The sequence below is a fragment of the Urocampus carinirostris genome, chromosome 16 (genome assembly GCF_059441175.1).
Source record: "Urocampus carinirostris isolate Australia breed hairy pipefish chromosome 16, RoL_Ucar_1.0, whole genome shotgun sequence".
NCBI classification, from domain to species: Eukaryota; Metazoa; Chordata; class Actinopteri; order Syngnathiformes; family Syngnathidae; genus Urocampus; species Urocampus carinirostris.
In genome coordinates, this window is record NC_142364.1 from 982,726 (window position 1) to 996,849 (window position 14,124).

Consider the following 14,124-nt stretch of genomic DNA (forward strand, 5'->3'; position numbering starts at 1 on the left):
CGCGGGGGTGCTGGAGCCCATCCCAGCTGTCTTCAGGCAGTGGGCAGGGGCCCCACTTAGGGACAGGTATGGGTAGGGTTACTTTAACTGGATTACTTTCAATTACTTTTGGATTACTCCAATACCAAATATTCTAATAAAAGACAAAATAAACTAAATATGAATAAAATGATGGCTCCCAACACGTGGTAAGCTTTCTCTCCTGGCTTTGATCTCTTTGATCTCCGGCAAAACTAACATCAAATGCGACAGAAACAAAATGAAAATAAATCCAAACAGCTTGCCAAAATCATTTTTGCCGTTCCATGTATTCCATTACTCCCCAAGCCTGCACAAGATTTTGTCATTTTATTCGTATTTGGTTTGTTTTGTGTTTTATTAGCACATTTGGTATTGGAGTAATCCAAAAGTAATTGAAAGTAATCCAGTTAAAGTAACCCTACCCAACCCTGCCTAAGGACAATTTGGACCGGCCAATTAACCTGACATGCATGTCTTTGGAATGTGGAAGGAAACCGGAGTGCCCGGAGGAAACCCACGCAAGCACGGGGAGAACATGCAAACTCCATACAGGAGGTTCGATCTCATGACCTCAGAACTGTGCCGCACACGTGTTAACCACTGTGCCGCCGTGCTGCCCATGATGCATTGTCATCTTGGACAATGAGTTTATTAGTTTCAGTCAAAAGTTTCTTGTTCATTGAGATCCTTTCTCTTATCCTGTAATGAGAGTTCCTAGGAAGCTCCATTTTTCCGTTTTGCACGATCCACGTCTTTCTCCTAAGAGAGAAGGGCCGAAACAAATTTCGAAGGCTTTCGGTGGCGCTTCCCATCGATTGGTCCAGAGTGCACTTAATTTTGTCACCTCGACAAATAATAACAATAATACATGCATCCACAATTAGATTTGTCTTTATTGTTATTGATCAAAACGTAAGGAATATTGTTTACAACACAATTAGACGTGGCGCTTCGTGATAAACCCGTCATAAAAGACTTAATAGAGAAAAATAGGATAAAAAGAAGGACAGGATTAATAGGCACAAAAATAAAAGACATTCAGAAAGTATTTCAGTCAATAGTTAAACATAATGAACAGATATCATAGTAGTTTGTTACTATAACAGGATGTTTAATTGAACAGCGCCCCCCAAAGAACTTTTTGTCATATTGCCACATTTCAGGCTTCAAACGTCAACAGCAATTTGCATACTCGGCAGCCAATCAGAAGCCTGCATGAAATAACTTCTGAGCGTTATAAAGTCGTGCAATAGCATATCATTTTCCAAAGTAGGCGCACAGAGAACACAAGAAAAATGGAGAAGTGGTTAGGAATTGAGTCAAAACCTCAGCCCCAGAAGGATTCAAAAGAAGCTAACAAAATTGATGACGCTACCAAACGTAAACATACATTAAAAGCCTCGTGGAAAGAGTTCACGTGGCTTGTAGCAGACGAAGCAACGCAAACATGGCTTGAATGAAGAGGAGTAAATACAGGTACACACTGATGGCAGATGGAAAACAGCCATGTCATATACATAATTGAATGTTATAAGTAGATTTATAATAAACTTAAATTTAAAGTGTTGTTCTGTTATATATTGTGATGATCAATTCTTAATACTTGGCAACAATGTTTTTTTTTACGGTGAGTCGTCTTTTGTGTTTCAAGTTGTGAAAAATGGGACAGGCAACTTTATGGCTGGTGTCCGCTAACTTTTTGTCACAAATTTCAGACACTGCTTTAAGCTACAAAAAAAAAAAAAGAAGATTTATTTAACGATCCTGAATTGAAACCAAAATATTTTAACATTTTATATCGTATTTACAACAACAAAAAAATGAAGTGTTAGCCTCCTGTTTTCTCAGCTTAGCCAACTAACTCCAGAAGCTCCCCGATGACTTCTGAATGATCCAATGTCGACCTAAATGGCTAACAATAACAGAGTGAGCCTGCAATGAAATCATATCAAGCAGTGACACAATTTAAACAGCACACGTGTGATCCTGAGCTTTGGCCTGACTTGAAAATCTGAGGCCGCAAGCTGAGCAGGAAAAAGGCTTCTCACCAGTGTGAGTTCTTGTGTGTTTTTTTAAGTGTTCTTTACAGTTGAATTTTTTGCTGCAAATTGAGCAGGAAAAGGGCTTCTCACCGGTGTGGATTCTAGTGTGTTTTTTTAAGTGTTCTTTACGGCCGAATTTTTTACTACAAAATAAGCAGGAAAAAGGCTTCTCACCACTGTGGGTTCTTGTGTGGTCTTTTAAGGCTTTCTTCCAGGTGAACTTTTCACCACAAATTGAGCAGGAAAAAGGTTTCTCGCCAGAGTGGATTCTTGAATGGTCTTTTAGGGCATTCTTCCAGCTGAATCTTTGACCGCAAACTGAGCAGGAAAAAGGCTCCTCAGCAGTATGGGTTCTGGTATGTGTTTTTAAGTGTGCCTTCTGTCTGAAATGTTCACCACAAATTGAGCAGGAAAAGGGCTTCTCACCAGTGTGGATTCTGGTATGGTATTCTAAGGCATGCTTCCAGCTGAATCTTTGACTGCAAGTTGAGCAGGAAAAGGGTTTCTCCCCGGTGTGGAGTCTCATGTGTCTTTTTAAGCTGTCGTTACAGCTGAATTTTTGACTGCAAACTGAGCAGGAGAAAAGCTTCTCACCAGTGTGGGTTCGCGTGTGTTTTTTTAAGTTTCCCTTCAGGCTGAATCTTTGACCGCAAACGGAGCAGGAAAATGGCTTCTCGATAGCGTGAACTGCCAAATGCAATTTTAAACGGTACTTGAAACGAAAGGTTTTTCCACACTGAGAACACTTGTGATCACCTTCTGACTGTTCGTCGCCATCGGAGTCGGATTTGTCGTCATCGGTTTTCACGTGCTGACGGGAGCTGCTGCTTGGAGGCTCCTGCCAGTTCTTTTCTTCATGTTTAACCCGAGTCTCCGTAGTTAAAGAGGTCTCTGTCACGGGCAACTCTGTGAGATGTTCCTCCTCTTTAACACAAACGAGCTCCACATCCTCCTCTTCTTCTTTCACACAAACAAGCTCCACATCCTCCTCCTTTTTAATGCCAGGAAACTCTGGTTCCTGCCGCAGACAAGAAATGAATTCTTCACTGATATCTGTGGGACACAAGACACACATGGTTTTAGATCACAGGTGTCAAACCGGCGGCCCGCGGGCCAGATCAGGCCCGCTAAGGGATTGAATCTGGCCCGCGAGACAACACTCAGAGAAGAGCAAGAGAAAAACAAGCTGCAGGTTGAAATATGTCAACTTGATGTTGCCAAAGGCAGGTGCCTCACAAAGACACTGTACTTGTTTTTATTTCTCTTTCTCTCTCTCTCCCGCTCTCTCTTTCTTTCCCACCCCTTTTCTCCCACTCTGTCTCGGTCTCTTTCACTCTCTGTGTCTCCTTTTTTCTCTTCCTTTGTTGTTCTTCGTCTCTTTCTCACTCTGTCTTTTAACCTCTTTTGTTCTAACTTCCCTTTTACTTTTCTCTCTATCCTCTTTCTCTCTTCATACCCTTCGTGCTTTCTTTTCTCTCCTCTGTATTTCTATTTCTCTTTGGATTTCGTTCTTCCTCTCCCTTTCTGTTCCCTCTCTCTCACGACTTTTTATCTTTTGTTTCTTACGCTCTCTCTCTTTTTCTTTCTTTGTCCCGCTCTCTCTCCTTTTCTATCCCTCGTTGTCTTATTTCTTTATCTCTTTTTTCTTTCTCTTGAATCTACTAGTCTGGCCCCCGACAGAATGTTTGTTCTATGGTGTGGCCCTCGAGTTAAAATGAGTTTGACACCCCTGTTTTAGATCATCCATAATAAACCACAAAATACCCAAATAATGGGCTTGTAAAGGTGAGGACGAATTTTCAACCAGTGTGCCGTGAGACCATTTCAAGTGCTACGCAAGAAAATGCCAATTTTATCTTTGTTAAAAAGCATGCCATGTTTTAGTATCATTGCTTTCTTTCAATGACCTGCAAGGTAAATAACATTCATCTATATCGATAGCTGGCAGTAGATAACAATCTTTTACCATCATATGTCCTAGTTAACTGGATTACTTTCAATTACTTTTGGATTACTCCAATACCAAATATGCAAATAAAAGACAAAAGAAACTAAATATGAATCAAATGACAAAATTTTGTGCAGGCTTGGGGAGTAACGGAATACATGGAACGGCAAAAATGATGTTGGCAAGCTGTTTGGATTGATTTTCATTTTGTTTCTGTCGCAGTTTATGTTCGTTTTGCCGGAGATCAAAGAGATCAAAGCCAGGAGAGAAAGCTTACCACGTGTTGGGAGTCATCGTTTTATTCATATTTAGTTTCTTTTGTCTTTTATTAGCATATTTGGTATTGGAGTCATCCAAAAGTCATTGAAAGTAATCCAGTTAAAGTAACCCTACCCAACCCTGCTCACGAGGCAGTGCAAAGGTATATTTATATTACAAATATGTTTAGGACGTTTTAGAGAACACATTTAGGTGCCTTGTAGGTTTTAGATTAGGGGATGGTGCAATAATAGTCTGTGCAGCCCTTTGAGACTCTTTGTGATTAAGGGCCAAATAAATAAACAGATAGATAGATACTTTATTCATCCCCGTGGGGAAATTCCCACTTCCAGCAGTATCATTTTGTTGTTTATTAACAGATGAACAGGATGGCCTCGGGGTGCTTTGTTGTAGTTTAGCAACAGCGGAGTGGATGACGTCACACGCTAGGCCAAAAGTTCGACGTCCCTGCAGCAGATGGAAATCTTTGTGCCCAGGGTTACACCACCTCATGTTCACGTAGATAGCGAGACCACCTCCTCTCCGCTTCCCGCAGGTTTTCTTGTCTCTGTCTAACAGCGCTGAAGCCGGGTAGCTCAGGATAGCTTCGGGTAGCTCCACGTGAGCCACGTTTTCCGTAAAACACAGCAAACTGCACTCCCATCGCTTTGATGTTTTACACCAGCACAGCAAGTTCGTCGGTCTTATTTAGTAGAGAGTTCGCATTTATCATGATTACGGACAGTACCAAAGACTTATACGCCGCTAGACTTCACCTTAGCTCCGGCTCTGCAGCCACTATAGCGCCCCCTCATCACGCCGGCACGAGAATTCTTCAGGGCAAGTAGTTGATTCCTCGAATAAACGCATTTATGTCCGTTAAAAGACATAACGATAGGATAGAAAGTAATCCAAAGTGTAGTTGTCAAATGGGAAGAAAAAGATAGAAGCAGACAATTAAAACAATAAATCACAAAAAGAGTGAAATAACACGGAGCTGTTGGAAAGGCTGCCGCTTGCTCCTATGATGTCTATGATGCTATAAGCTTTAGCAAGTCAAGTTGATTGTTCCAACTCTGTGATTTTAAAAATATTGAATCTTAACAAATCTACAAACTCATGCAAGTCGCCCAAGAAGGCTAGTTGTCCATGGAAGACAAAATGCAAGAGAGGTCAGGTCACTGCGGAGGATGCCAATGAGTAATCTTTTCCACACTGCAGCTGGAATTGCCGAGAAAAGGAGAATTGCTATGGCAAACCAAAGCCACCAGAGGAGTTTCTCCTCATTTTTTGGCAGACTCATTTTAATTTTCCCCATCCAATTCGCGGTTTATCGAGTCAGCCTACCAAGAAACATGGTAACAATTTCAAGTGTTTACAAGGACTTCAAACTAAATCCAAACACTTGTAAACAATGAGAAAACAACACTAGAATGTAAGCATTTTCAAAGATTCCAAAAACCCTTAAGAACCTTGTTTAAAGGAACAGGCTCTTGACTGGTGGGGAGCCGTCTCCCGGAGTTCACTTCAAAAGCCAGCTAGTAAAGCCGTTTCGTTCGCAAACCACACATATCAAATACAATGGTGAGAATAGCCAAGATGGCCGCTCATCGTAACATACAGTGTGGGGGTGTTGTTATCCTGTCCCCTCCCGATTTCATTTTACGTACAAGAAAATATTATTTCAAGGGTATTATATGAAAGGTTACAAAGTAGGAAATAAATAACCAACCTGCTCTGTTCACACAAGTCGAAGCTGCTTGCAAACAGCCATTTTGGAGCGGTATCTCCATCTCCTCTTTGGGACTTGGAAGCTCCATTTTCAACATCCTTTCCCTCTCTAGCCCTTTTCGAACTCCAGATTGATTCCCTCCCAAGTCCAAAGGCGCCTTTCCAGGCGAAGAAATCAGTCAAATGACAGTGGCGAGATTCCACTTCGAGTCTTGCTGTGTGCTTCGTCTCCGCACTTAAGACCTGAACTATGAATCAGACGCTAGGGGGCAGCACAACAGTAGAACAGGGATGGGAATTACAACTCTTTTTAGAGAACCGGCTTTTTCGGCTCGGCTCACTAAAAAGAGCCGATTCTTTCGGTTCCCAAATGGTTCGTCATATTTTACGAGGAGCGACTTTAAGTTCAGAGCTTTTGGGGATGTCTGGCTGTTAGTTGTTTTTTCATTTCATTTAAAGTGATATAAGAGCCAACGCACATGCTGGTGTTTGTAACATTTTTGGTGTTTTACTTAAAGAAAACTAGCGTTTGTCATCCTATTTAAAAGTGGTGTCCGTAACTTTAAAATATTCTACTCGCTGACGCCATCCTCTGGCTGAAATCATCATTGCAGCCTCTGTCAAGCTCCTTTTGTTGCACGTGCAAGTGTGTGAAATGCTTAGGCGCCCTCGAATATATTTTTCCTTTTGCATTTTTTATTTTTTTTTATCACTAATTTGCTTTATTTTTTACTTATTTCGTTTTTTGTTTTTTTTAAATAACCCCCTGCCCCCACCTGTGACGTTTCATAATGAAACAGTTATCAATTGAAAGTTGTTTTTTTAGTCAATATTCATAAATATACCACATAGAATTAATGTGAAATAAGGCTACAGAAATGCAAAAAATGAAATTACTTTACAGTACAAAGCTTTATTAATCCAAAACATTTCATACAAAAAGCAACGGCAGAAATTCCGCATTCTAGAAAAGTGGGAAGTCGGAGTTTCCCAACCACCGACCAGGGGAAAAGATATGTTGAACGACGCGATATTTTCCTGGTTGGAGGTTGGAAAAACCCGACTTGCCACCTTTCTCTGAACCCCCCTTTGGGATCTGGTACCATCCGACAATTCGATTTCCCAATATTCTGAAATGAGGCATGAGCTTTTGTTGTGGAATTTGGATAATAACTAATGATAAGTATGTAGGTATCTGGTGAAGGTCGTGAAATGACATTGCTAGAGGTCACAAGGTGATATGCTGAGGGAGCCGGGGCGGACGACCTTCACAAAATATCTTAACTTTATTTGAGAACACCATAAAAGTCAATGTTGAACATCTGGAACTTTGAACGTGTCCCGAATGCAATAAAGCGCGTTCCCTTTTCGCCATATCTCCTCTCTGCGTATATTTTGGGACGACGCCCAACGACGATCCCTCCAAAACTCTGGTGGCGGCAAACCAATGAATTAACAGACTAAACCATTTGACTATTTAATGCAGGGGGGTTGCAAGGGTCTCACCTCGCTGATAAAGCACCCAGGACGCCTACCTGCACGAATGAGAGGCCTGGAACCTTTGTGACATAATGGCAAAACATTTCTATTTTATTTTTGGAGTCATCCCATATATTTTAAGACCAATTTCAGCAAAACCTCAAAACCCGCTCTCCAGACAAAAGATAATTTTTCAGCGGAATTTCTTTCGCGGCATGACGTTCGATGATTTGATAAAATTCATGAAATAATAATGCCAAAGCTTGTGTCCCATATCAACAAACATATCACTTTAAACTTGTATCCCTCCCGCAACTGCTCAAGATCGATGAGGCTCATTTTGACCATTTCTTTTTTGTAAGCAATGGTTTCAAAACAATGTGCAAACAGAGTACTTTTGTAAAAATGTCCCAAAATATTGCAAATAAGGATACTGACGTATTTACCTTCGGTGCAGATGGCGCTGGGCAGAGAGAAGGGCGTTGTGTGCATAACTCCTCCCACCCCTAGCGCTCACCCAGTCAAATTGCTCTGTGTGCTTGGTTGGCGTTACTGGCTGTTTACAGTTTTTCTGTGGGTTTTCATCATAAAGTGTCTCAACAGTAAACCTAAATTGTTTAATGAGCTTTTATATAAATGATTCTTTAATGAAGGATATCCAAAATGGGGTATGTTGGTGTGACAAATTGATAGTAAACTGGAGTAGCTCTTTATATACTGGACCGAACCATTCACACTATTAGCGCTACGTCAGCTATGAGTGCACTATCCTTGACTTTGCGCTTATGAGAATTGGATTACTATGGATGAGATTTGCATGGGTAAAATTTTAACTCCTAGCCATTTGTATTCATGTAGAGAGGCATACATGGCTCGAGAGCAATGGGTTCCAGACCTCTGCTTTAGTGTTAGCGTCACGGACTTCGGATACTGGAAAACTGATTGTATTACAAGGAAGGTTTTAGCCGGGCACGATATTTGGATACCGAAACTTTCCTAAGATAGATCGATCATAAAACGAGGCACCACTGTGTATATTTCATATATACACTCACATAAAGTTTAAGCATGTCAATGACATAAAGAGGACACAAAACTGTAAATTCTGTGTTATATTTCTTAAATGTAAATGCAAGAAATGAAATCATATCAAGCAGAGTGACCAATACCATTTTAACCAGCACACTTGTGACCCTGTGCACTGGCCTGACTCGAGAATCTTAGCCCGCAAGCCGAGCAGGAAAAAGGTTTCTCCCCAGTGTGGATTCTTGTGTGTTTTTTTAAGTGTTCTTTCCTGCTGAATTTTCTGCTGCAAAACGAGCAGGAAAAGGGCTTCTCACCACTGTGGGCTCTTGTGTGGTCTTCCAAGACGTGCTTCCGGTTGAATCTTTGACCGCAAACTGAGCAAGAAAATGGCTCCTCAGCAGTATGGGTTCTTGTATGTATTATTAAGTGCGTCTTCTGTCGGAATTTTTCACCACAAGTTGAGCAGGAAAAAGGCTTCTCACCAGTGTGGATTCTTGTGTGGATATTTAAGGCGCGCTTCCAGCTGAATTTTTGACCGCAAACTGAGCAAGAGAAAGGTTTCTCCCCAGTGTGGAGTCTCATGTGTCTTTTTAAGCTGTCTTTACAGCTGAATTTTTGACTGCAAACTGAGCAGGAGGAACACTTCTCACCAGTGTGGGTTCTAGTGTGTTTTTTTAAGTTCCCCTTCAGGCTGAATCTTTGACCGCAAACGGAGCAGGAAAAGGGTTTCTCACCAGTGTGAACAACCATATGCGACTTCAAATGACACTTGAATCGAAAGGTTTTCCCACACTGGGAACACTTGATATCGCCTTCTGACTGTTCGTCGCCATCGGTGTGCGCAGAGTCGGATGTGTCGTCATCATTAGTTTTCATGTGCTGACTGGAGCTGTTGCTTAGAGGGGCCTGCCAGTTGTTTTCTTCATGTTTAACCCAATTCTCCTTTGTTAAAGAGGTTTCAGTAACGGGCAACTCTGCGAGATGTTCCTCCTCTTTAACACACACAAGCTCCACATTGTCCTCCTCCTTTTTAACATCAGGAAACTCTGGTTCCTTTCGCACAGGAGGAAAGAATTCTTCATGGAGATCTGTGGGACACAAGACACACATGGTATTGTATCATTCAAAATACATGAAAAAAATATCCAAATCATGGATTTGTAAACAGGCTTCGTAAACCTTTTTCATAGTCAAATTCAAGCACTTTCAAGGAGAATTTTTTCCAGTACCTTCTAAAGCAGGGGTGTCAAACTCATTTTAACTCGGGGGCCACACAATAGAACAAACATTCTGTCGGGGGCCGGACTAGCAGATTAAAGAGAAAGGAAAAGAGGGATAAAGAAATAAAAGAAAGAGGGAGGGAAAAGGAGTGAGGGCGGGACAAAGAAAGAAAAGGAGAGGGAGAGAGCGTGAGAAACAAAAGAGATAAAAAGTCGTGAGAGAGGGGAAAAGAAAGGGAGAGGAAGAAAGAAATCCAAAGAGAAAAAAAAGACAGAAGGAGAGAAAAGGAAGCGCAAAGGGCAGGAAGAGAAAAGAGAGAAAGGGAAATTAGAGCAAAAGAAGTTAAAAAGACAGAGCGAGAAAGAAACAAAGAGCAACAAAGGAAGAGAAAAAGAGACACCGAGAGTGAAAGAGACAGAGACAGAGAGTGGGAGAAAAGGGGTGGAAAAAAGAGAGAGAGAGAGAGAGAGAGAGAAAGAGAGAGAGAGAAAAAGAAATACAAGTACAGTGTCTTTGTTCGAGGCACCTGGCTTTGGCAACATCAAGTATTTCAGCCTGCGGCTCGTTTTTCTCTTGCGCTTCTCTGAGTGTTGTCTCGCGGGCCGGATTCAATCCCTTAGCGGGCCTGATTTGGACCGCGGGCCGCCTGTTTGACACCTGTGTTCTTAAGGATTTCATACATTTGACTATAAAGGATTTTATACGATTGACTCATAATGCAATGAAGATTTTCACTGAGTGGGCTTTAGTTCGATGAACAAGGTCAGGGCAGGCTGTTCGAAATGTATAATATTTTGCCTAGGAAATTTTGAGAACAGGACTCGTGGATTTGCTGACGCAGGACGGCAGGCGATGTTGATTTGGGAAGCCAGACATCAAGGCGCTGTGTTGTGAGAACGTTGGGCGCAAAACAACTGCTTGGCACGCCCATGGGAGGAGCCGAGACGCCATCTTGCGGGGAAACGTGGGCCAATAAGAGAAAGCTAAAGGACTTCAGAAGGAGGTTTCACACGGACTTCAACGTCACTTCAGCAGTCTCCTGTTTTACCCTTAGTTCTGATGTTGTGAATAAATCGCCCCCCCCGTGTGAAATGTCGGCTTTCCTGATCATTTTTCTCTCAAAAAACGAGCGTGCATGATTGTTGGAGGAATGTAGATTGTGTTTGTTTAATGGAGTCAGATAACTTATTCCAACAATTTGGTAAACGGTACATTTTGATAGTTAAACTCCAAAACTTCAAAGAAAGAAATCAAAAGGTTTTTCAAAATCAAAGCTAAAAAAAATGGATGTTTTACAAATAGTTTTAGATGATACGTCAATATTTAAGATAATATTTCACGTGTTTGGGACGGATCCCCTCCCAAACATATGAAATAAATAATCACTCCATAGTTTGGTGGACTGAGCAATTCGGAAAACGCTGGACTGTGTAATGTAAGATCAAACATTCGGGAACTCTGTTTGACCCTCACAAGAGCCGTTACTCGAAAAAGAGCCGGAATTCCCATGACTCGTCTAATGAAACTTATCTAAAAGATTGAAAGTCGAATAACAACACAAAATCCATGAAATGCAAAACAATAACATATAAACTACACAGATTAACTCTTTGGTGGTATAAAGAAATGATAAAAGGAAACTTGTAGGCATCAGCTACTTAGCCCATGTGACAAACAAAACCATGAGTGGGAACATTGGGCCTGACCAATAACTGTTGAGGAAAACTTCAGTGGTATGGTCAGAAGATCATCAGGACTGACCAAGATCATTCTTCAGGGCAAAGTCCAAGGGGGCAGAAGAAGAACTGGGCCCACAACATTTAGGAATGGACTGGTGCCAAGTTTACCACAACCCAAGAACAGACCAGGAACCGTCAACAGTAGAGAAAGCTGTCCAGAGTTGCGTCCTTGTTGGTTCCCTGACAAACCATGCTGTTAAGGGATCCTTGAGTCTAATAAACCTGTCCTCTTGGATGTGACAGTCGGGTGCAGTAACGCTTGACAAAACATTTCAATAATGAGGACTGGAGCCACAATTGGTGTCATTTTTATGCCCTTCTTTTTCTTCATTTTTAAGTGTAATCTATTGAGTCAGACTGCCAGGAAATGGCAATGGAAATAAATTCAAGCAACTTCAAGTAATTCACCCAAAATGCAAGCATTTGCAAGGAGCTACCCGGAGCTACCCGGCTTCGACGCAGTTAGTACGGACACAAAGCCTGCAGGAAGCCGAGAGGAGGTGGACTCACTATCTACGTGAACACGAGGTGGTGTAACCCTGGGCACAAAGATTTCCATCTGCTGCAGGGACGTCCAACTTTTGGCCTAGCGTGTGATGTCATCCACTCCGATGTGGCTAAACTACAACACAGAACCCCGAGGCCATCCTGTTCATCTGTTAATAAACAACAAAAGGATACTGCTGGAAGTGGGAATTTCCCTACGGGCATGAAGAAAGTATCTATCTATCTCCCCTACGAACCCTGTACAAAAGGTGAGGATGTCTGCATTTGTTCTCTATGTAAAGTTATTTTAACATGCTGTTGTGGTAAATACACTTGCATTTGTAGAATAGATTTGCATACATGTAGAAATTTAGAAAGACTTGCTTACAGTTGTGGGAAAAGGTCGGGTTGACATCGTTTGAAGATACTCTTGGCAGACGATTAAGTTTCCTTGAAGATACTCTTGGCAGACAATTAAGTTTCCTTGAAGATAGCGTGCAAGGGACGGGACGCTCTGAACTTGATACGTGACACAGGACCGCCTTTTGGGGTGTACTCAATCGAAGCTTAATGGTCGCTACCAGCTTTAAAAACATTGTCATGTTCCCAGCTCTCTGAGAAAACTTCATTGACGCATCAATAAAGTTGTATCTCCCTCCCACGAAGCTGGCTCCTGTCCATTTTCCTTATCCACATATGAGAAGACTTTTCTCTCGATTATCGAACCTGCAATTTCCCCAACAATGCTATGTAAAGACTTATCAGTCCAAAAAGTAATGGGCCTACAGTAATAAAAAGTAAAACTATGAAATTACAGTTCACAGATCCCTTAACCACCAGGGTCGTAGGGGCATCACTTCCTGTGGTGTGCCTTGGTGGCGCCCATTCTCCTACAGGCTGTTTTTTGGATATGGGTTAGCTCTCCCACATGAAACAGATATTACTGCTTTCCATGGTTAGAAGTAGCAGGAGGGGCCTCCTGATCTGACTCAAATACAGCCCTTTCATCATCTGGGTGCCGTTGGCTTTCATATTTTGGGTGAAAATTAAACTTTGTGGGGATGATGTTAGTCATTTTGTGATATAGTAAAAGCTGCGTTTGTACTGTCTCATGACAAATGTTTTTTTTTTAGTATTTTTGTCGTAATAATTGAGTCGTAGTATTTTTGTATAATAGCACTGTAGTGGTATTTTTTTGATATTCCTGTAGTATTTTTATATTTCCACAGTATGATTTTTGTAGCATATTTGTTGTTGTATTTCTTTTGTATACCTGCAGAAGTATTTTTGTACTATTTCAATAGTAATATATTAGTATATTAGAGGTCGCAGGTTCGATTCCCGGCTCCTCCATGTTATATGGCGAAGTGTCCTTGGGCAAGACACTGAATCCCTAACGTCCCCAATAAGCAGGTAGGCGCCTTGCATGGCTGTTGGTGTGTGAGTGTGTGTGTGAATGGGGTAAGTGTGAAGCACAATGTAAAGCGCTTTGGGAAGTCTTCATTCACTTGAAAAGTGCTATAGAAATGCAGACCATTTACCATTTAACTAATAAATACAAAAATAAAATGTAAGTTTAAAAAAAAAAAAGATAATCGGCAAACACGATTCCTAAAAAGCACACATATTTACAGATCTATAAAAACAGATGAGATGATATACAACAAATTGAAGTCGCCAACACTGACTCTCCAAAAAGTACATATTGACCAATTACCAGAGAAAAACAAGAGTCTCAAAAGGAGTTGGCAAATCGATTCCTTTCGTTCGTGAAAGACACACATCTAAAACGACAGTAGCCAAGATGGCCGCTCCTTGTAAAATACACTACAGTATTGAGCTTTTTCCGACCCTGTCCCCTCACGATTCAATTTTATGTACCAGAATAGAATATTTAACTTCAACTAGAATATCGAAGAGGTTACAAAGTAAGAAAAAAAATGACCAACCTGCTCTGTCAACACAACTCGAAGCTGCTTCCAAACAGTCAGTTCGAAGCGGTATCTCCATCTCCTCTTTAGGACTTGGAAGCTCCTTTTTCAACATCACTTTCCCTCTCTCTGGCCCTTTTCAAGTCTAAGGGCGCCTTTCCACGCAACGAGATCACGAAAAAAAACCTGGCGAGGTTCCCTTCAACCACCTCGAATCGCGCTGTGTGCAAGGTTTCCGCATT

General features: G+C 41.5%; 1 protein-coding gene across 1 annotated transcript; it reads right to left on the reverse strand.

Annotated features, from left to right (window-relative positions):
* Nucleotides 1–896: 896 nt before the first annotated feature.
* On the reverse strand, nt 897–14,124 carry LOC148349936 (uncharacterized). Its single transcript, XM_088319973.1, has 4 exons — nt 13,901–14,124; nt 8,658–9,593; nt 6,002–6,175; nt 897–3,116 (listed from the first exon to the last, which is right to left on the reverse strand). The coding sequence occupies exons 1-4, from the start codon at nt 13,995–13,997 to the stop codon at nt 1,987–1,989; spliced, it is 2,337 nt and encodes a 778-aa protein (XP_088176099.1). The 5' UTR covers nt 13,998–14,124; the 3' UTR covers nt 897–1,986.